At 54.8% G+C, this 22,123-nt stretch overlaps 1 protein-coding gene across 5 annotated transcripts; it reads right to left on the bottom strand.

Annotated features, from left to right (window-relative positions):
• Positions 1 to 150: 150 nt before the first annotated feature.
• SMPD4 (sphingomyelin phosphodiesterase 4) lies at positions 151 to 21,867 on the bottom strand. 5 transcript variants are annotated; one of them, XM_025982776.2, is made up of 20 exons: positions 21,412 to 21,867; positions 18,230 to 18,313; positions 16,709 to 16,795; positions 15,967 to 16,109; positions 15,747 to 15,822; positions 15,112 to 15,220; positions 14,951 to 15,003; positions 14,280 to 14,431; positions 11,642 to 11,774; positions 11,121 to 11,192; positions 7,851 to 7,937; positions 5,185 to 5,330; positions 4,550 to 4,640; positions 4,029 to 4,129; positions 3,424 to 3,587; positions 2,805 to 3,010; positions 2,236 to 2,469; positions 1,914 to 2,045; positions 1,630 to 1,758; positions 151 to 1,516 (listed from the first exon to the last, which is right to left on the bottom strand). In XM_025982776.2, exons 1-20 carry the CDS (start codon positions 21,484 to 21,486, stop codon positions 1,187 to 1,189), a joined length of 2,604 nt encoding a protein of 867 aa, XP_025838561.1. In that variant the 5' UTR covers positions 21,487 to 21,867; the 3' UTR covers positions 151 to 1,186. The 5 variants fall into 5 exon arrangements, with proteins under 5 accessions (XP_025838561.1, XP_025838562.1, XP_025838563.1 ...); XM_025982777.2 differs by having other exon boundaries at positions 4,047 to 4,129; XM_025982778.2 differs by lacking the exon at positions 7,851 to 7,937.
• Between the last annotated feature and the right edge of the window lie 256 nt (positions 21,868 to 22,123).

Genomic DNA, 22,123 nt, shown 5'->3' with positions numbered 1-22,123 from the left:
GCTGGAAATAAACCCATTCACTGTCCTCGCCAGTGGACAGTTGGTGCCTCCTCAGTGGCCAATGTCATCTGCTGCCATCCCCAACCTTTTGGGTGATGTGCACCTGTAAGGGCAACTGCGCTGGAGGCCGAGCCCCAGCACCAGACAAGCCAGGAGCAAAACAGGTTTATTCAGATCTGTGGTCAGTTACAAAGTTGGTTTGATTTTTGGTCACGCGCCCCAGAATGCGTATTCTCAGTTTACATCAAAACACAAAACTCGACATTTACAGTTTGAAAACTTAAAAACAAAGGCTTTGTTTAAAATCACTGTTGGGACATTCTCTCTGGTGCATCACCCATATGACAGACCAAATTGCTCGAGACCCTACGGGGACGACTTCTGACAGCGAACATGTAATTGAACGTTTAAACGTCATCAAAATGTCAGGGCCTTTGCACTTGAGTTTATTGAAAATACAAAAAAACGCCTGTGACCATCTTTGGTTGCAGACCAGATGATGCTGACTCCCACGCCCCCGCCACGTCCCTGCCACGCCCCCTCCATCCACGGGGCATGCAGGCCTGTCCTGGACTAGGCAGTGAGGCTGGGGTGCCACCAAGCAATGTGCTTAATGGCTTGGGGGCGAGGAGGGAGGCGGGGGTGAAGCAGCGTCCCACTGAGCAGCTGTGTTCCCGGAGGATCTTTTCTCGGAATGGGATGACCCAGCCTCAGAATGGCTGGGCACGCGTGGAGAATGACCCTCACTTTACCAAACGCGATGGCAGCATCTCACTTTAAAGTCAGGAATCAGAACCACCCTCCAATGTTCTCAGGAACCTCTACGGTTTTGGGAGCAGAGGCTGAGTTACTGTCCTACTGTCGCCAGGGAGCACTGACTCCCAAGCTTCATACGGCTCCACCCAGGATGGTCAGAGCACAGAAGGCCCTCAAGAGCCACGTCACCGCAGCCCAAGGGCCAAGGGCAGCAGGGGGAGGGGGAGCAGTGGCTGGGTCCAGGGTAGCCCCCCGAGACTAACAGGCCCTCTGATACCACTCCCTTCCCTGTCCGGCCTGGACCACAGCCTTCCTGTCTTAGCTTCTTACACATGGCTCTGTGGCTGTAGGAAAACACCCCGGAGCTCAAAGGTGGCCTCCTGGGCTCAAGGGAGGGGCTGTGCGGCCCTCTTGCTGGCTTGGCCACGGCTCAGAGCTGGTGCAGCTTGCTCCGCTCGGTCAGCAGCGTCATGGCCACCGCATAGAGGAGGTAGCCCAGCATGAGGAGCAGGGCGCAGGGCAGGGGCCCGATACAGAACAGGGAGGCCACGAAGAAGGCCAGGAGCAGTGAGAGCAGCGTCCGGTAGCTGCCCAGGAAGCGCAGGCTGAGCCTGGGGCCCCGGGCACGGCTGGCCGCACTCTCCCGCGCCACGGGACTCAGCAAGTGCCTGCCCGTCACCCCAGGCTCCGTGAGGTGGTATCGACAAAAGCTGCCAAGGAAGTCGGCCCGGGAACACAGGGCTGCCATCTGGCCTGCAAACTGGGGCACAGACAGAGGCGTGAGGAGTGGGCGCGGGCAAGGCCACATGCCACCCCGCCGCTCCCTGAGGGTGGCCGGACCGGAAGTGGGATGGCCCTCTGGCCGGCACTTACCCTGCAGTTGATGGCGGACGACAGCCGGAAGAGCATGCGGACCAGGCTGGCGATCTCATAGCTCCGGATGGGCTGCAGCTCCAAGTCACCCTGGTACTCAATGTCAAACCTGCGCAGCCCGTTGATGATCTAGACGCAGCAAAAGAGGCAAGCCGCAGGGGAGACCCGAGCCGAGTAGGCAGGCCCGCAAACACCAGTGCAGAGGCATCAGAGGGGGGGTTTCTGCTGCGCGAGCTCCTGGGACAATGGGGGACAGGAGGGGCCCCCCAGAACATGGACCTTACCTGGTACCGGCCCAGGGGTGTGAGGATGAGCCCGTCCTCTCCCACAATGCAATCTGGAAGCTGCTTCTTCCCATTCTCATCTTGTGTCGTCCCCAAGGCGAGTGTGAGCTGGGCGAGCTGGGCCTCACTGAGCTGTTAGGGAGGAAGCACCGTGGCTTTCCACTACCTGCTTTCACTTCCAGGTGAAGGGAGGAGACGGGGCCACACCCTGGGCCTCTAACAGCATGAGGGGGCCCAACAAGACATCGCAGGAACAGGTTCCACCTCCCACAATCCGGGTGGGGAGGGAACACCAGGGAGGGGACAGCCCCACTGCTCGTACTCGGAACATCTGGCACAGGTACTCCAGGGCCTTCTCTAGGTACTCGTCTGTCTTGCGGACACTGTCCTGCCCCATTTCATCCAGGTCGTTGGCTGGGTAGGAGCCATTCGTGTCTGTGGAGCAGAAGCCCAGCCACGACAGGAAGGGGTGGCCGGGCGTGCTCTCCCCACATTGGTCAGAGATGGACTTGGCGGTCTGCTTGGCCTGTGTGATGAGCTGAGCCAGGCGCAGGACCTGTGGGGTACATGGACAGGTCAGCCGGCTCAGGGGGGCCGCTTCATGCCACCCAGCCAGCCAGACACGGGCAGGCGGGCCTGGGGAAGCCCGACAGGCCAGGAGGGGGGCGGACGTTTTTTAAGACCAAAACATGCATATTCTGAACGTGAAAGCTTTCCAACAAACGCTGCCTTTATCAGAAAAATCTTAGACCTCAATGAAAAAAGGCAGGAGTAGAGCAGTGTCCAAGCAACACCTACCTTCCCTCTGCCTGAAAGGCACATGCCCTCCCCGGCTCTACTGTTCCTACAGCTTCAAGACGGCCATGTGGCCCCAGGGGAGCCCCAACTCACCAGCGTCCGGACCTCGGGCCCAAACATCGGGGTGTACTTGCAGTCCTGGCCCTCCAGGCTGTACACGTGGCTCTTCACCCGGAAAGAGGTGTCGGTGACGGCCGGTGGCCACGAGGACAGGAAGCTGCCAGTGAAGGTGGGAGCCGTGAAGAGTCGGTGCTGGCGGTGCGGGATGACAAGCTCTGGCTCCAGGAACAGCTGCTCCCCTGGAAAGCAGGAGACGAATCTGCCTTCAGCTGCCAGGGCATGAACTACCTAGTCACTGCTGGCAGGGTTTCTGGGCTCCTGCGGAGGCTTTCGAGGGGCAGGGGCCCAGCTCCTGATGCCCCCAGAACCCCTGCCAGTCTCAATGGGTAGGCCAGAGAAGCTAACACCGGACAATGTCATCTCAGACATGACACGAACTGAGACCACTTTCCAATGCCACCAGGGTGCTCTGTCTCCCTCCAGCACTCCCCCCACGGGGAAGGCACAGTGCAGCCAGGCCCCGACCTCTACCCCACCACTGTCCACCAGGAGTCGCCATGCCACCTTCACCAGGCCACCAGTAGCCTGTGAGGCACACGCAGGGTCTGTGGGTCCCTCTCTAAGTGCTGCTTCCCACTGACTACGGACTTACCTTTCTGGATCATTTCAGCCAGGTTAGGCTGGGCAAAGACTTTGGCCACTCGGAACACCATGAGTGCGTTCTTGGGGCTGACCAGGTCGGTGCGGAGCGCGCGGCTCAGGAAGCCCACAAAGAGCTTGGTGTACATCAGCAGGTTCTCCTGCACAAAAGGTGCCCTGGGGGCCAGGCCGTGCATCAGGGGCCACACCTCCCACCACGTCCCCACTCTTCCCTGTGTTTGACTCTACCCAGCCATGATATAGTGGTGGCTGAGGGCCCAAGGAGGTGGGGGAAAACTAGGCCTCCTGCGGACCACACAATCCTCCACAGGATGAGCCCTTCCCCAGAAGACAGGGCCTCCATGGCAGAGGCTGGCCCGGCAGCAAAGGCTACTAGGCAGAGAGCACTAGTGAAGGAGGGTGGAGGGTGTCAAGGGCAGTTTGGGGGTGGGGAGTGTGAACGTACATCTAAGCGGACAAGAAGGGCAAGGGGACAGTGCAGAGTCATCAGCTGTTTCCATGGGAGGTCAATCCCAGGCAACGCAGCACAGTCGAGGGGCAGCTCGTGCCCACCCTGAAGCAGGCCCCCCCCAGGGAGGACAGCGTGCCGGGGCTCACCATCTCTCTGACACACACCGGGCCTGGCAGTCGCTGCTCGGGGCCGGCTTCTCAGGTGCATACCTCCAGGGCTGCAGGTAGCTCAGCCACATCTCCAGAACCTGGTGAGATACACATGTCCAGAAGGCCTGGTGGCTGGTACTCTGGTGGGCTGTGGGGCTGGGGCTTTGGGCCAAATCCTGGGGTGGCCTGGAGCCCAGCTTCCAGGAGGCAGCTCAGGTGAGCAGGGGTAAGCCTAACTGGGGGAACACAGAATGCTTCCATGGCTGAGCGAGGCAGGTGCAGCTTGGTGAGGCTGGGAACCCACCCAGTGTGGACACCTGGGTTCCAAGTCAGGGCGGACAGAGCTTTTCTGTACCTGAGGGTTGGCTTTGGAAACTCAAACAAGCAGAACGTGACCCTCAAGGCTTCCCCACCAGGCCTTTGCACTAACAGCTGAATCTTGCCTGTGTCCGCCCCATGGGACCTCCCTTACCAGGCACACAGAGGGCAAAGGCAAAGAAGGCGGGGCTGACACTCACAGCTCTGAATGACGCATCCAGGGGCCAGTGGCCGAAGCAGTGCTGCAGGAAGAGGTAGAGCTTCTGCTGGACAAACCTCGGGACGGCGGCCCTGCAGGGGAAGGGGGGAGAGGATATCCTCTTTGGTGAGCCCAGTGGCTCCTATTTGCAAGGGCCAGCTCTGCCAGGGTGAGCGGTGGGTACCCCCAGGAAGTAAGGCTTGTTTTGGGCCCCATTTCTCAGAAGAAGAAACCAAAGTTCAGAGAGGTTAGGTAAGGTCCCAACCACACACAGCACACTTGTGGATGATCTACTGAGGCTTCTGTGACCACCTCTGCTTGGCTTGCCACACACAAGTCACCTGCTCTGCTGGCCCCATTTGGCCTAGGAATCAGGCCACCATCCCAGCCCTTCTTATAGAGGGAGAGAAGGGGCAGAGGAAGAGGAGCCAGTTTGGCTCTTTCTGCCAGGCCTGGAAGGAAAGGCCGTGGCAACCAGGTGGCCCTACCCACCTGTGGGGCCAGAGTGGGGGTGGGGAGATAAACCCAAGAGGGGTCAAGATGATTTCCCACCTGCCCACCCTGCAGAGACCTCACGTGCCATCTCTCACAACAGAGGGACAAGTCACTATGGCCTGTGCACAGCCCTGTACCCACCGTTTGAACTCCTCCAGAGGGCTGGTGGCATGGGAATGGGCAGAGGGAGAGACCTGCTCGGGCTTCAGGCTGTTGGAAAAGGCGTGCAGGTGCTTTAGCAGCAGGCGCACCACTAGCACATGCTCCTCGGTGGGTGTGAACGACTCCTAATGTTGGGGAGGGGGAGTGGCGTGAGGGCCCAGGCAAGTCTGGGGTGAAGCCCCCAGGTAGGGCCATGTCCCACCCACACCATTTCTCCCTGCAGGATGCCCGGGCCACCCCCAGGGCCCTCCCCATGCCTTGCACCAGCAGATCTGCCTTGCTCGCGGGCTCTGAGACCTGCTAAGAGCACTGAAGCCTGCACAGGGCAACCCTGGGACAGCTTCCTAAAACAGACCTGTGGGCTTCCCGGGCCATTGCCACCCAAGTCCTCAGGGGTCCCCAGCTGCTGGTCAGCCAGAGGAGCAGCAGCAGGAGGCACACCAGGCCAGTATCCCACCCTGGATCTGGATTCCGGGTTTCCTGCCTGCCTCCCGGGTGTGTGGAGACAGCTCTCTGGGGCCCATGGCTTTCCCTTTCAGGTACAAACACTCCCCGGTCCTCCTGCTGCCACCCCCCCCTTTCCCATCCGCTTCCCGTTCTGGACACAACCAGCTGGGGGCTTGACCCAGGGTGGCCTTTCTCTTTTGCTAACAGACCTGTGGTCAGCACAACCCCTAAGACAAGAGCACTCTCAATCTTGTGGGCTGAAACTCCGATTCATAAAGTTCACGTAGGATCTTTAAGACCCAGACTGGAGAGGACAGCTTATCTACTGGCTGTTCTGTGATGGAGAATAGGGCCGGGGCTCCTGAGTGGCAAGGAATGGCACTGGCAGGCCCCACTGCCCGTCAGATCCCAGCCCTTGGGTGCCCATACACACTCCTCTCCCCACACTCACCCCCAAGGCCTCTGAGGCCTCCACAGACTTGATGGAAGAGCCTTCGGAAGCCTAGTCGAAATACTGAGCAACGCTGAGGCTGGCACAGGCCACGCCTCCTGGCACAGCCCAGGGACCCAGCCCCAGCCTCGCCACCGCCCACGAACTGTCCTCTCGGCTCTCCCCACCATGGATCTGCCTCCGCGGGCCCAGGCAACACATCCCACGGCTCCGTACACACGGACAGGGAGCTATGGGGCCTTGTGAGGACATGTACTGCTGCTTTTCAGTACACTTAAGTTTTTGTGTGACGAATTTGCATCGTTTGAAGGAAAAGATATTTTCATAGTAATGAAATTTCAGAAAGCACTGATGCCAGGCTGTAACTGCCCCTCGGGAGCCTCCCTCTTTCTCATTCCTGGTCCCTCACCAACCCTACCACTGTCTCCCTGACAGAGGACAGGGCATCCGTGCTGAACTGGAACTGTGCCCCCTCCTGTGCACAGGCCCTTTCCATCACACTGGAAGCCCCTTGGGCTATCTTCCTGTGGGTGGGGGTGGGGGTAGGAAGAAGCCAGACCTTCCCTCTGACACCCACCCCCTCAAGCCAAATCCCCATAGGAGCCTGACCACCGCTGTACATGGCCTCCTCCAGCTGCGTGCCCTGGAGGGACACGTTCCCAAAGCCTGTGGCATTTCTCCCAGGGCCCCGACCTTCTCATCTAAGCAACCCCTCCTGCTGAGGACGTTTCTCCAGGGATCCTGCTCTTAGCCAAGTAAGACCTTCCCCAACACAGACTGGAGGGGTAACCATCTCTGTGCTCAGGCCAGCCCTGCCAGCCTTCCTGAACCATTCTCTTCCTTCCTCCCCTCCTCTCAGCAGTTGCTGCTTCTGGGTGGGACCCCTGTGTGCGCTCACCACCCCATCCCACCAAAGCGCACTTCTCATCCTCTGCTCAAATATCAGATTAAGGGTTGTTGTGGGCTTCCACTGAGGGGGAACTGGACGATCCCTGACCTCGAGCACGAATCTAGACGCAGGCTTTCTGCCCAGACCTTGCTGGCATTCATCTCATGAATCTATGACCCACCAGACTCCATCAGCGCTAATAGCCTGCAGGTCTGAACTCCCCCTACCAACCTCAAAACCGTCCACACCGGTCATGTCGACCTAAGCAGACCAGTCTTTATGAGGCTCTCATCCACTCCTGCCTGCCTCTGGAGGAGCGCACAAGTCCACACAAGGCCAGGGCCCAGCATGCTCAGGAATCGACAGCATCTCTAGGCCAAGCCCTTGTCCTCTCCGCCCCTTGGCCTCACACAGGCTTGGGGTCGGCAGAACCACGCCACCACGAGCCCTGGGCCTCCCTGTGCTCGGTCAGTTCCTGAGCACCAGGCCTGCACTGCCAGGTGAGTGAGGCCACTGCAAAGGCCTTGCTGTTCCCACTCCCTCAAACCGGGGCCAAGAGCAGAAGCCACCAACTCCCAAGAGCTTGCAAACTCCAGCTGGCTTAGGGTTTGGCCAGGAAGATCTGGTGGCCCTACACCCCACAGCTGGGCCAGTCTGCCAAGCTGAAGGCCAAGCCACGCTGAAGACTGATGCTTGCCACCATCCCACACACACACTGGCTTGCTCTGTTTGGAACTGGTCTGAGTCACCCCAGCCGGCCCCCCGCCGGCCCCTCGCTTTACCACTGCACTGCCATGCGCTCCATGGCTCACACCACAGGGCAGGGGTGAAACGGAACAATACGAGAGCGGCCAGTACTTGGTAGGCGTGGAGGGCCTGGAGGCTGGGTTGGGCAGGGCTGTGGAGGGCGCTGGAGACACTGAGTCGGTAGTGCAGAACCTCCAGCTGAGAGACAACAAAACAGAGAAGCCGAGAAGAGGCAGGGAGGGCAGAGGGCAGGGGACAGGAGGGGAGAGACCGGGGAGGGGACAGCAGGGAGAGAGAGACAAAAGTGAGCCCAGAAATAAGGAGAGAAAACAAAAAACAAAAACAAAAACAAAAACAAAAGCACATCAGTGACAATCCACACAATCAGAGCCCCGCAGCCTCAGGCCAGAGGGACACCACCCTCTCAGCCGCCCTGACAGGCCCGCCTGATGGGCAGACCAGAGTCAGGCCCAAGGACTGCTCTTCCACCTGCCAGGCAGAGAGACAGACAGACACTCAAGGTCACCTGGACAGCCTCCTCCGTCACTGGGGCCTGAAGGGCTCTCTAGCACCCCGAGGTAGGCCCGACTCGCTCTCCTGCCAGAGGGTCCTGCCCTCCCCTGACCCTGAACACTCTGTGTGCAGCATGTGCATGCTGCAGCCCGCCAGGATCGCAGGGGCCTTGCTGGGACACACTGCTAGCCACCGAGGCCCTGAAGGCCCCAAAGCTCAGAAAAGAAACTTTTGAGGAACCAGTTTAATGGAGAACTCTGCTCACAGAAGAAAACACGTAATTTATTGGACTTCCCCTGGTTGTTCCAAACAGAAATTTACCAAATTGATATATGATGTGATCAGTTCTTAGGTATCAAAGTCCAGTCAGCGGCCCCTCCTGAATGGTTCTCTCTGTGGGGGCTGATTCCCAGGGTGGCGCAGAGGCTTAGCAAGGCTCAACCCCCCAGGCCTGATGCCCTCCACACTCTGCATTCTGTAAATCGTTAAAGGTGGCACAAACACTCATGGGTTTGAATTCTGGGAGACCCACCTCACCAGGACTCCCCAACTCTAGATACACAGAGCCCTTCACCAGTCCCAACAGGCCCCAAGATATTGGCCATGGCCACATACATCCAGAGGCAGTTGGAACCCTGAGGCTGGGACAGCCTGGGACATGGGGGATGACGGCTGAGTTGGCACAACTGTCCACCCCCCCTCCACCCTCTGCACCCCCTGCAGTGACAAAGCCTGCTAAAGTAGTCCCCTTCAGCCAAGCACAGCCCAGATCCGGCCCTGGCACACATCCTGCCCTGGGAGGGCCATGCCTCCCACTGAGTACCATGCTTCACACAGGAGAGGTCAGAATGCGTGTGTCAGACTTGAGGAGACAGGCACAGCTAGAGACACGCAGAGCAAGGACAGGAAGGAACACAGCAAGTTGTCCGCCCTTCAAGGTCTTCCTCTGAGCCAGACCCGGGGCTCAGCTACAGCTCAGTGGGAATCAGGGAACACGTGGTTCCCCTCCTGGGTGCCTGCCCAGCCTACAGGAAAGCAGGGCAGGCCCCATAGTGGCCGGAGTGTGCAGTCTTTAGCGACCACCTGCCTCTCCAGAAGCCCTGCTCAGTAAGCTAGGGTGGAGCAGAGGCCCAGGCTCTGCAGAGCAAGCATCCACCCAGGAGATGCATTAAAGCACTGTGGGACTTCTCAGAGCTGCACTTCCTGCATCTCTAATATCAGGAAAAGAGTGACCCCAAAGCTAGGATTCCACATGGCAGCACAGGCCTGGGTAAATGTAAGGAGCCTCGGATAAAGGAGACCTCCATGGTTGTCTTTCTCCACTTCCCACACACCAGGTTTTCTGAGGTTTCATTTTCAGCCTCAATAGGAGGCCAAAAAACAAATAAAAACTCCAAAACCCTCTCTGGGTGTTTGGTGGGGTTTCCTGGTTGTCCCCTGACCATCACCAATCATTCTGAGCAGCTTTGATCCACCTTGTGGTCTGGCCAAGAGGAAGCAAACGTGGGGAAGAAGGGGACGCTCCCCCCACCCCCCCGCTCTGGCAGGTACAGCCCACCACTCCTCACAGGTGACAGGCAGATCTACTAAAAATTACAGTGAATGTGCTCCCACTGTCTCAGAAGACAGAATGAGCAAAGTAGCCTCTGCAAGACCAGCCACATGCACAGGGGCTGAGGGAGCCCCCCAGCACCACAGGGGAAAGCCTGGCCCCTGACCCCCGTGCACCAGCCAGGAACATGCAGCAAGTCCACTCTGGAAGCAGGAATGGCAGTGCAGGTGATCAGTGACTCGAGAGGCCCAAGATGGAGTCCTGGCTTTCCCTCTGTCCCATGTGGTGCCAAGGACAGAGATCTGGGGTACTCTGTACTTTAAGAGAACAGCAGTTGGGGGCTATTCCCCAAACCGGTAATCAGCAGAGTACCGAAGGTGAGCTGGCTGCTGAGACTCTGCAACAGGAAAACAACTGCTACTTGCTGGAATCACAGAGGGAAAGTCACAGGCCACCCTTACGAATTTCAACCCACAGAGTCTTAATTTAAGAACTCTCTCAAGAACTTGGTCTGGCATCGACAAAAGCAAAGTCTAAGAAGCAACACAGAAGCACACAAAAGCGCACAGAAGCCACGGATTGCACAGTTGGTTACAAGCCAATGCTGCCCTCAGCAGGGCCTGGGTTCATGTGTTTCAGGTTGTTTCATAGAGTGTGAATCTAGGCGCCCACCCTGCCTCTCATTAAGCGAACAGAGCTGTTCTACCCTGACGAGTCCAGTGGGCTGCCAGCCCAAGCGATAGCAACCCAGGGAAGGTTTCAGGGACACAGCTGCAAATGAGCATGCTGCCCTGTGAGGGAAGGTTAGGAGAGGAGGAAATAGGCCAGGCCACATGCAGGAAGGCACCAGATCCCACCCACTGCACAAGGGGCTGCCTGCTGCAGCTCCAGAGGAGGTGGAGGGCAGCGTGGACGCCCAGGTGAGCAAAGTCTGCCAGGGGCCACCTCGGCAGGAGAGCAGGAGGCACTGTGACAGTAGAGGGGACAGCCCCAGCTGTGACTCCCAGGGGCATCTGCAACTCTCCTGCCCCCAGAGCACGAGCACCACAACCTCATCCATTCCAGCTGCCGGGAAGCAGGCTCTTGAAGTAGCATGGGGAGGACCCCAGAGAGGACAGGCCTCCGGCTCTCATGGTGAAAGCCCACCACAGAACAAAACCCACCTGCTGTCCAGCACTGGAGTAAGGGGTGATGGGGAGTTTCTGCTTCCCACAATCCAGCCCTTGAAAACTAGCTGAGATCAAGGACAAGAAGTGGCAGGCAGACCAGGCACACCAGGGCCAGAGCAGATGGAACAAAAAAGTGCGGCAACGTACCTTAGCGTGAGGGGACTGCATTTTTTGGTACATCTCCAAGGAATAATGATGAAGCCACATTTCAACAAAAACCTGCAAGAGAGCACTGGATGGTCAAATGATTTTCATCTAGGGTGGTGTGAACAACAACAAAAAAAACCCCAACCTCTGGGGGAGGGGATTAATATCCAAATGATGGTGGTCACAGGAAATCTCTCCAGCAATGAGGGAGCGGGAAGATGTGGGGGTGGGACAAGCTTTCCTATGGATCCACTGGACACTAAGCAGCACTCGGTCATGAGAAAGTCAGAACTTGATGGACAGGGAATCCTAAGATGAAAAGCACTGCCGACGACATACGTTAGACAGGTGGCCATGTTTCTTCCAGTCTCAGATTTCTACATGGCACAGCAGGAAAATACCAACAATTTTGAAGCCCTCTCAGGCTGAGGACAGTGTTTAGGCCTCTGTCCCCTGGGGGCAGAAGGCAGCCGGGCAGTTTATTTTCAAACAGAAGATGAGAAGGGCCTCCTCACTCTCACCTGGAGTAGAGTTTCAGACCTCCAGATCTCATGGGAGGCGGGGTCTGCGTTCACAGATGTCTGGTGAGAGACGTGTCGCTTCAGTAGGCTGGTGTGGTGGAGGCCATAGGAAGCAAAGGGGATGGCTGGTGTCCTGAAGGACACACAGAAACAAACAGGCCTTTGTTAGGGGCTCCTGATGGCACAACCAGAGGCAATCCGAATGTGAACACTGGGTGGCAAGAGTAGCCATTACACCTGCTGAATCACAGGATGGACCCCGTATCCATATGGATATACACAACCAATGAACGGGAAAAGTCTTCCCTACCGCAGCGTGCACTGATCAATGTAAGGGAGGAAAGCAGAAAACCACCCTTAGGCAACCATCCTATTAATAACTGATTTAGCCAATGATCATCAAGGGACGCTAATACCAATAATTACATAGTCTTAACCTTTCTTCCCAACAAACCCCTCCTGCTAATTAACTTAGGCACAAAGAACCCATTTAATCTCACAGTAGGAAAAGCTGGCCAACCAACACCCCTCCACTCCCCAACCCAGTGATCAAAACAATATCACCAGCATACAGACTCCATAGCCGCTGGGCCTAATTGCTAAGAAACACCAGAGACACTCAAGATAAAGGCATTTTGCAAACCTCCGGGTTGCAAGCTTCCAAGGTGTCAAGGTCAGGAAAGACATGGGAAGACTGAGGGACTGTTCCATACTGTAGGGGGACCAGAGACAACCACACACAGCGAGCAAGCCTGCAATGGATCCCAGCAGGGGAGCAGACATGGGTGGGGTAGCTAGTGCAGCTCGAGGGAGTCTAAGGATGAGATAGTGGCCTGCCTGCAGTACTAATTTCCTGATTTGGATAAAAGTGCAGTGGCTGGGGGATCCCTGAGTGGTTCAGCAGTTTGGCGCCTGCCTTTGGCCTAGGGCGCGTGGAGTCCCGGGATCGCATAACCCAAGTCAGGCTCCGGGCATGGGGCCTGCTTCTCCCTCCTCCTGCGTCTCTGCCTCTCTCTCTCTCTCTCTCTCTCTCTCATAAATAAATAAATAAATCTTAAAAAAAAAAAAAAAAAGTGCAGTGGCTGTGTAGGAGAATGCATTTGCTTTTGGGAAATACACTCCAAAACATTAAGAAATAACAGGCATTGTATCATAATCCACTCAACTCAAATAGCCAAGAAAAAATACATACAGAGAAATAGTAAAATGATTTAGGTACACCTAGGTAGCTCAGCAGTTTAGCGCCTGCCTTGGCCCAGGGTGTGATCCTGGAGTCCCTGGATGGAGTCCCACTTTGGGCTCCCTGCGGGGAGCCTGCTTCTACCTCTACCTGTGTCTCTGCCTCTCTCTCTGTGTGTCTCTCATGAATAAATAAATAAGATCTTTAAAAAAATAAACAAAATAAAATGATTTAAAAATGAAGACGAAGCCCCCATGGAAGTTGTTTGTTATTCACGGCAAGTTTTCTTTATACTTTAGGTTCTATGTTAAAATAAGCCAACAAAACTGGACCCAGGAAACAGCTTGGCGGCTGAAACGTGTCTCTGAGACGGCATGAACCTGACCAGTGCGGCTCCTTCTTGGCCGTAGCATTACCAATGCCTGGATCCCTCTCCCCACTGCCATGCCCCCACCTCCCCCTCTAGTCCCCTCTCCTTGGGGGTATCTGTACACACACATTGAGTCCTGGGTCATGGCACAGCATATGCCAGCAGCTGTGGGGCAGACTATGCCTACCTCCCAGGGACAAAGGTGCATGAGCTGAGGACGGTGAGGAGCACAGGTGGCAGCTCCCGGGGTAGGAGCGTCTCCTGCAGGGAGACGGCCAATTGACCCCTGGCTGAAGGCCTCCCAAGACCTCAGTTCACCCTTGGGTTGAAGCTGGCTGCACACTCCCCCTTCCTGCATGGTCTAGCCACAGCCCAGCCTATTTGGATTGGCACAAAAGGATATTTACCCCAGGGCCTCTGGCTCAGGCCAAGACCTGGTCCTGCAGCCTACACAGATCGCTCCAGTTCTTTTCTTTTCTTTTTTCTTTTTTTTTTTTTTTTTAATTTTATTTATTCAAGAGAGAGAGACAGGCAGAGGGTGAAGCAGGCCCCATGCAGGGAGCCCGACGTGGGACTTGATCCCAGGTCTCCAGGATCAGGCCCTAGGCTGAAGGTGGCACTAAACCGCTGAGCCACCCAGGCTGCCCCATCCCTCTGATTCTTATTCTTCCACATGTCAGCCCTGCAGTGGCTTGCCTACAGGCCCTTTCTCTCCAGCACCACCAGCCCAGTGGCATCAGTCAGCTCTGGAAACACAGCTTCAAGCCACTACTTCAGTGTGGGGCTTGGATGTCACACGTAGGGAGGGCTGCCATGGGCAGAACACAGTCCACTCTCAAACCAAAGCCAGGCCTCATCCATGTGGCTGTAAGACCTGCTCACTGAAAACCCAGACACAGACATTCTCCTTACCCCCTGCCCTCCAGTCTGTGCCAGGTAGCTGGGGTTGGGGGATCTCAGGCATAAGAAAAGTTGGAGCAACTTGAACAAAAGTGGTACTACTGTCCCGCGAGCAATGCCCACTGACCAGGCTACTCCCTCATGGAATGGCTACCCCAAGCCAAGCCAGGGCAGCCAGAGAGCCTTACCTGGGAGCTGGTGAGGGACTGGGCCCCCCGGGACTGGAGGAGAGTTGGGGGAGCACACTGCCTTCTGTGGGTAGGAACCAGGACAGGTACCTGTCCACGAGGATGAAATAGGCACAGTCTGAAGTTCGGATGTGGAGGGCCCCAGGGAGTGGCTGGAAAAGCAAATCTGTATTGGTGTGTGACTCTGGGTGCCGCCCCTGGCTGCTGACCCCAGCAAGTGCAGGGCTCAGATCAATGCACACGAGCCCTGGGACATGGGCCATATGCCAGAGGTTAGACCAGAGGCACCCCAGGGCAGTACTAGGAGACAAGTTCCCACCACAGGGGGCCTGACTAGACCCCAGAGTCCTTTTCAGCATGCAAACTTCCTGGGCACCTCTTCCCTGCCCCATGCCCAGCAAGCACTTCCTGCAGGAAGCTAAATCAATTACCACCCGGGGCCCGGACACCCCACGTTGCCTGTCAAGTCTGCACAAGTTCGTCATCCTCACTAAGTGAGGATGGCCTGAAGAATAAAGGCTGGAGGAGGAAGCAGAGGAGGAGCTGGAGAAATGAGGTGGGAAGGGAAAAGAAGTGGAAGATAAAGGAAGTCCTAGGTTGTAGCCCCACCCATCGTGGGGTGGAGGTGGGGGGCTTTGATCAAAAGCTGCTCAGGGTCATCCCTTTTATACCTTTTGGGTGATGAGGCTCAAAGCAAAGAAGAACATGTAGTATTCGAACGGGTCTGATGGCAGCATCAGGAGGCAAACAGGTCTGGTTACTGGGCCACCCCCAGCACTGTGTCCCACCCACTCAAGGCCTCCCCACCCCTGTGGGCACTGACAAAGGATACTGAGGGCCAAGTTTAGGCCAAGGCCCCCTGTTGTGGGGAACTGGACCTTGTTGTGGTACAGAGGGCTGTCGGGGAGTACGCGCTCCTGGATGGATGCCTTCACAGGGCCCTGTGGAGACAGGGCACTGGGCTTGTGGGCAGGCTCCAGCCAGGCACTCCCATGCTGTGTGGAGGCCACCAGCACAGGGACCCTGCCTGGGGGAGCAGTGCTGTCTTCTGGGTAGCACTGGAGCAACAGGGCCTCCACTCAGAATGGCTCGCGTTATCCTCAGGAAGACCCTCAATCAGCAAAGGCAGGAGCTCTGGGAGTTTCTGAGCCTCGTCAAGCACTTCACATTCCCCATCTTCTTTGCTTCTCATACCCACCCAACACGTCACCCCTCAATTTGCCTCTAAAGGACTGGAAACTCAGAAAAATAGAGCAACTGGTTACACAGCCCTGCCTGCCACTCAGCCAGGCACAAACCAGGCTGTGTGGTGCTTTCTCCATGGGCAGAGTTTGGAATTATGCCTCCTGGGCCCTGAGCAGACCTCAGTGCTCTCCTGCCCCCCAAGCCCTGCCCAGCCCCCATCACCATAGCCGCTATGCCGGGCACTCTGCCCCGAGCACGACTCTCACTCCACTGCTTACTTACAGGCAGGTAGGAGACGGGAAAGTCAAACTTATAGTCTTCGGCCTGAAGCTTATAAACCAACTTCATCATTGGGCCACTGAACATGAAATTAAACCGATAAAAACAGGACAATGAACTGTAAACCATTTTGCTGTTTCTTAACTTTGAAAAATACAGCACTTTAAGAATGGGATCACCATGAGGAAACATCTAGCCCCTCTCAGGTGAAAAACCTACCTACCCAGGGTCTAGAAATTCCATTGCAATGCTGTACTCCACAGGATTCACGCGTCCCTGTAGGCAGCGGAGGTTCCAGCCGACAAGGACACCGTCTAGGCTGCCGAAAATGCTCTCCACCAGCCATGGGAAGATGGTGTGCAGTTCCTGAAACAGTGTGCAGGGGAAGCTTTGGGCAGGCTTGCTGAGGACCAGTACCCACTGCCAGGCTGCAGAGGCCTCCTGCCCAGTCCTGCCCTATAGCACAAGTTCCCCATCTCCTTCACTCAGTGTATACACATGAACTGGAAATTTCCAGGGTAAGAATATTTGTCCAGGTTGGCTTCCTGGATTTATACCTACTACTTGATAATTCTGGGTGTGATATAAATAAAATATATTTTTTCAGTATGAAAACCAGGATTTCTCAATCTTTTGGGCTGGACACGTCTTTCGGGGAGTTCTCTGGGAAAGTTACCAGCATGACTGGCCTCTACCCACTTGATGCCAGTAACACCTTCCCCTATGTGACAACCAAAAATGTCTCTAGGCATTGCTAAGTGTCCCATGTAGGACAGAAGTACCTGCAGCTGAGAATCCTTGGTCTACATATTGGTATTTTTAAATGTGTCTATAAATGTGATAGTCACAATACTGGGTCAGACCTCTGTGCGGGACAGTGCTCAGAATTGGGAACCTGGGGCTATAAGAATGTTTTTCAAAGAGTATATGAGATATGCCCCAAAGAGAAGCTAGCAGAACATTACCTTTGCTGGAAAATCCTCGATGACTTTAACCAAGTCTTGGCACCGCTGTGCAAAGGGCTTATTTATAGAGTCAGCTTTCAGGCTAGCCTACAAGAAAGAACAAACCGAAAAAATCATGAGCATATTCACTTGGCAGCTTCTGCGGTTATTCTGGCTCAAACCAAAACAAACTCAAATGATAGGTAGGAGTCAGACACTGCATGGGCCTGGTTCCCCAGCATCTGATGTGTCAGGTCATGCATGTGTCGGTGGCCTAAAGAATGCAATTAGGAGAGGCAGGGGTCCTTTGCTCTCTAAACAATCAACAATCAGGATTCTTCCCTGCACCCTCTGTCAGGCACCCCCAGTTACAGCAGGGCACTGCAAATTTTCATGACAGAAGTGACTTCCACCCAATCCAGAAGGAGGGGGCCAGCTCCAGGGTCAGCCTCACAGCAGAGGACCTTATTGTATATGGCATCCCTCACAGACCAGAGTACTCACTGAGTATGTACACATGAACTGGAAATTTTCCTGTGATGACACCACTGTGATCATCAGTGAGGATGCTCAACAAAATAAGGGTGACAGCAGAAACCCTCTTAACCAAGCTGTCCTTTATTCCGTTGGTAACAAGCCAATGAATTCATTACCTTAAGAAATAAGGCAGCCTAGAAATAACAAATGGCTTTAACCAAATGTCAACACTAATCATGAAGGTGATGGGCAGGCCAAGGAACATTCAGGACAAGAATGAAGGAAATCTACCCAAGGTCAGAGGTGTGGATTAACATCTGGAGAAAATGCCAGAATTTGAACCAAGAGGGCTTTGCCCAATGATATCTAAGCCCTTAGCCACCTCTAAATGAGGGCAGTGTCTCAAATCAGAAGTAAATATCTGGGTTGTTGCAGCCACACACTGTGGGAAGGCTCCCCCATGCCTGGCCTCTCTACCCACTCGATGCCAGGAGCACCTCATGTGTTGGCTCGAGAGGGTGCACCAAAGTAGGATGTCCTTCTGAATAAATGTTTACAGAAAGTATCTTCTGGGAACTAAAACTAGGAATCCTCACCATGGCTATCTGCCTCATACCTAACTTCCCAGTGTCATGTTTCATACCGAGAGTGTAGTCCTGGTGCCCCCAGGGCAGCAGTGTCCTGCCTTCACGGATGACAGTTAAGATTAGAATATCCCATTGAGTATGTAAAGACTTACAAGACATGAAAATTCTGATATATATCCTTTCACATGCTCCTCCACATGCCCAGGAAGTAGTGAAAATGGCATTTGAACCAACTTATCTTGTAGGTGAGAAACTCATCTTATAAATGAGAAAGCAGGGCTCAGAGGTTGAGTAAACCCATGTCCTGCACTGGTATGGGGCGGAGTCAAGTCTAAGGATTCTAACCCCCAGGCCAACTTCCTTCACATCCCCTCAAAAAACCACCAGCAGAAGGTTCAAGCCAGGGGAAAGCACTCACAAGTCCCTGAGCTGCAGAACTATCATCACGCTGACACTCCCACAGGCAGCCAGTACTTACCAGCAGGAAGCTGGGCTGCTGCAGGTGAGGGAACGCCATAGCAGCCTCCTGGCAGCTGGTGAAAACGGCTGTCTTAGGAAACCACTGTTTAAAAACAAAGGCGACATCTCAACATCTGCCATTCAACAGAATACTATATTGCCTCACAATGTCCAGGGGAGTTATGTGTATAACTCAACACACACTGCACTGCCCAGTTTCACGTTTTATAGAAATGCCAGTCAGATGCAGTCCATGGCAGCCAGCTTCAGAGCTAAGTGTGCGGTGGCAAATCCTTGGTAACGCTTGTACGGCACTTGTTAGGTGCCACACCTGTTCTAAAGACCCTCCATATATTTCCTCATTTAATCCTCAGGGGTAGGCAAAATTGTAAAGATAGCCTTTCCAGATTCCTATCCTTGGGTATTCAATCAAACACTCATCTAGGTATTATGAAGGAATTCTGCAGATGTGACTGAAGTCTCAAGGGGGTGGACCATAGGTACAGAGCGGTTCCAGCTGCCAGCCAGAAAGGAAATGGGACCTTAGTTCCAGAACCCGAAGGAAGGAGATTCTGCCGGTAACTTGAATACGCTTAGAAAAAAATTCTTTCTGAGGGCTTCTGGGTAAGAGCAAAGCCAACCAACACTTTGATTTTAGTCTTGTGATATCTTAGGCAGAGAACCCAGCAGAGCCTGCCCAGACTTCTGGACTATTTAACTGTGAGATAAGAGTGGATACGGTTTTAAGCTGCTAAGTTTGTTGAGGAAGAACTGAAAATATATCCTCCGGGTGCATGAGTGGCTCAGTGGTTGAGCATTTGCCTTTGGCTCAGGTCATGATCCCAGGGTCATGAGATCAGGTCCCGTGTTAGGCTCCCAGAAAGGAGCCTGCTTCTCCCTTTGCCTGTGTCTCTCATGAATGAATAAATAAAATGTTTAAAAAAAAAAAAGAAAGCGGGGCACCTGGGCTCAATCGATTAAGCGTCTGCCTTCAGCTCAGGTCATGATCTCAGGGTCCTGGGATCAAGCCCCACATGAGACTCCCTGCTCGGTGGAGAGCCTGCTTCTCCCTCTCTCTCTGACCCTCTTCCCTACTGTGCTTGCTCTCTGTCTCAAATAAATAAATAAAATCTTTAAAAAAATAAAAAATAAATGTAAAGAAGGAAGGAAGGAAAGAAGGAAGGAAGGGAGGAAGGAAGGAAGGAAGGAAGGAAAAGAGAAAAAGAGAGAGAGAGAGAGAGAGAGAAAGAAAGAAGAAAGAAAGAAAGAAGGAAAGAAAGAAAGAAAGAAAGAAAGAAAGAAAAGAAAAGAAAAGAAAAGAAAAGAAAAGAAAAGAAAAGAAAAGAAAGATAGCTCAATCCCTGGGTGGCTCAGTGGAAAGAAAGAAAGAAAAAGAAAGAAAGAAAGAAAGAAAGATCGATCGATCAATCCCTGGGTGGCTCAGCGGTTTGGCGCCTGCCCAGGATCACACCCTGGGGTCCCAGGATCGAGTCCCACACTGAGTCCCACATCCCCTGCATGGAGCCTGCTTCTCCCTCTGCCTGTGTCTCTACCTCACTCTCTCTGTGTCCCTCTTGAATAAATAAAATCCTTAAAAAAATTGAGAGAGAGAGAAAGAAAGAAAAAAATATATCCTCACAACAATCCTGCAACGTCAATACAGATAAAGAAGTAGAGGCAGAGAGGAGGTAAATCACTTGCCCTCACTCTGCTGGTAAATGGCAGGACCAGGCAGCCTGGGTGACTCCGCGGTTTAGAGCCGCTTTCAGCCCAGGGCGTGATCCTGGAGACCCGGGATGGAGTCCCACGTCGGGCTCCCTGCATGGGGCCTGCTTCACCCTCTGCCTGTGTCTCTGACTCTTTCTCTGTCTCTCATGAATGAATAAATAAATAAAATCTTAAAATAAATAAATAAATGGCAGGGCCAATATTCTAATGCACAGACCTCCTAAGACAACTCCTACAGAGACAGGTGGGTAAGTCTCCTGAATGTCACCTGTGCTCTGTGAGGATGAATGGAGGGGATGAGCAAGCTCAGTTGTGGGAGGTTGTTTTCTTTTTTTTTTCTTTCGTGGGAGGTTTTGAAGAAGTCATCAGAAAATTAGGAGCAACTCTCTAGATTCCTATCTCTCTACCCACCTAGGTCAGAAACTGAAAATAATCCAGATGTGGACTGAACAGAAAGGGAGCCTGACACTGCTCTGCCCACAGCATGAGTAAGGGCGCTGAGGCGGTAAATGGAAGTGTATGTGGATGAGGAAAGACCAGGTGCAAGGAGGCTGTGAGGCAGTGGAGGAGTTGACAGATGTGCATCTCTGCCTCTTGGCAATAAAAACACCTCCCGGGTTTTTCCAATTCTTAATAGTATTGGCTATCAAATCCAGTTTTAAAGACCTAAGAGGCCTCAATACTGAACCAGGAGAACACTGCGATTAAAATGACCAAAGCAAAATGATCAGAACAGCATAAAATCCTGGCCTGTTTCCAAGGGCAGAGCTTTGGCGATGCTGAGGTGCGAGGGCCTCCTTGCTCAGAGGCAGCCTGCAATGGCAGCCGCCGAAGGCCTGAGGCCCAGAAGAATCTTTCGGAGGGCGGGCAGCGTCTCCTGCGCCCTGTCCTCTAACCCAGCCGCAGCCAGGCTCCTCCATCACACACCCTTCTCCACTGTGTATCAAGGGTTCCCTTCATCCACCACTTCACATTCACTTTCGTCAGTGGCTGCTCCCGATCTTGTTTAGGGTCTCAGAGCGGCAACGCCAATCGCACTATGGCCAAGGCCTCCCTCTGGCTGCGCTCTGAGCCGCGGAAGCAGAGCAGGCTCCCATTAGCAGCTCACAACTGCCCTGAGAAGGGAGCATCGGGATCTTCATATTACAAATGAAGAAACTGAGGCTCGGAAAGGCCGGCCCACACAGGGAGGAGTCGGGTGAGAATTCATCCCCACGGCTCAATTAACTCGAATCTCTCCTTCCACCAACTCGTACAACGGACGTTAACCGAGCACCCACCAGGACCGGGTGTGCGGGGCGCACGGGAAGGGGGCATGAGCGCGCAGCCGAGCCCCTGGCTCCCCAGCCTGCCGGCCCGGCTCGGGGCACGGACCCCGACGCCCGGCCCGAGGCCTGCGGCTCGAACAGGAAGTGACACGCTTCGGCGGAGGTTCTGGGGGCCGCCGGCCCGCACGCGGCTCCCCCCACTCACCTGGGGGACCCATGAAGTCGCTCGCCGAAGGGACGGAGACCGCCATTCGGCTACCCGGCGCCGAAATGTCGTCATCAAGCTGCGCTTGGCGTCACGCCTCCCCCGGCCCGGCGGGAAACGCACCGCGGGCTCCGCGCGCAGCTATCTCAAGAAGGCGCGTGCGCACAGCGCAGGCCGGGTTCATAGGGTTACACCTCCGAGTGCGCGTGCGCAGCGGGGGCAGCCGTCGCCCTTAAAACCCAGCGTTCCGGGGCGGTAGGAGCTGGAAGGAGCGCGCGTGCGCAGAAAGAGAAGCTGTCAAGACGGTCCTGGAGGCGCGCCCCCTAACGGGGAACCGGCGCGGGATAATTACACCCCTCAACGACTGACTTTTCTTCTGACGGGTATTTATCGAGCGCCTACTACATGCCAGGCACTGCGTGGGTGCTGCTGCCCAAGGGAGAATGACCAATGCCGTCTGACCCTGCTTGCCCAGAAACGGGTCTCCGCGGTGCCACAGGATCCCGCACGCCCTACACACACCCCTGTTGTGGGATCACTGAGGACGACCGTGGAGAGGGAATTCTTGAGACTATTGGTGCAACTTAGTAAGTTCATCGAAGTAGCACAGGGACAGGAGGAGCCGTGGGCAGAAGCTGCTGCACTTGTGCTGAATGAGGCTGGCGGTTCTATCGGAGGGGCTGTGCAGGGATTATTAGGTCACAAATGTCTT

This window comes from Vulpes vulpes, chromosome 10 (genome assembly GCF_048418805.1).
Source record: "Vulpes vulpes isolate BD-2025 chromosome 10, VulVul3, whole genome shotgun sequence".
NCBI lineage: Eukaryota > Metazoa > Chordata > Mammalia > Carnivora > Canidae > Vulpes > Vulpes vulpes.
The sequence above is the reverse complement of the archived record's forward strand: the minus strand, read 5'-3'. Positions and strand labels throughout refer to the sequence as shown.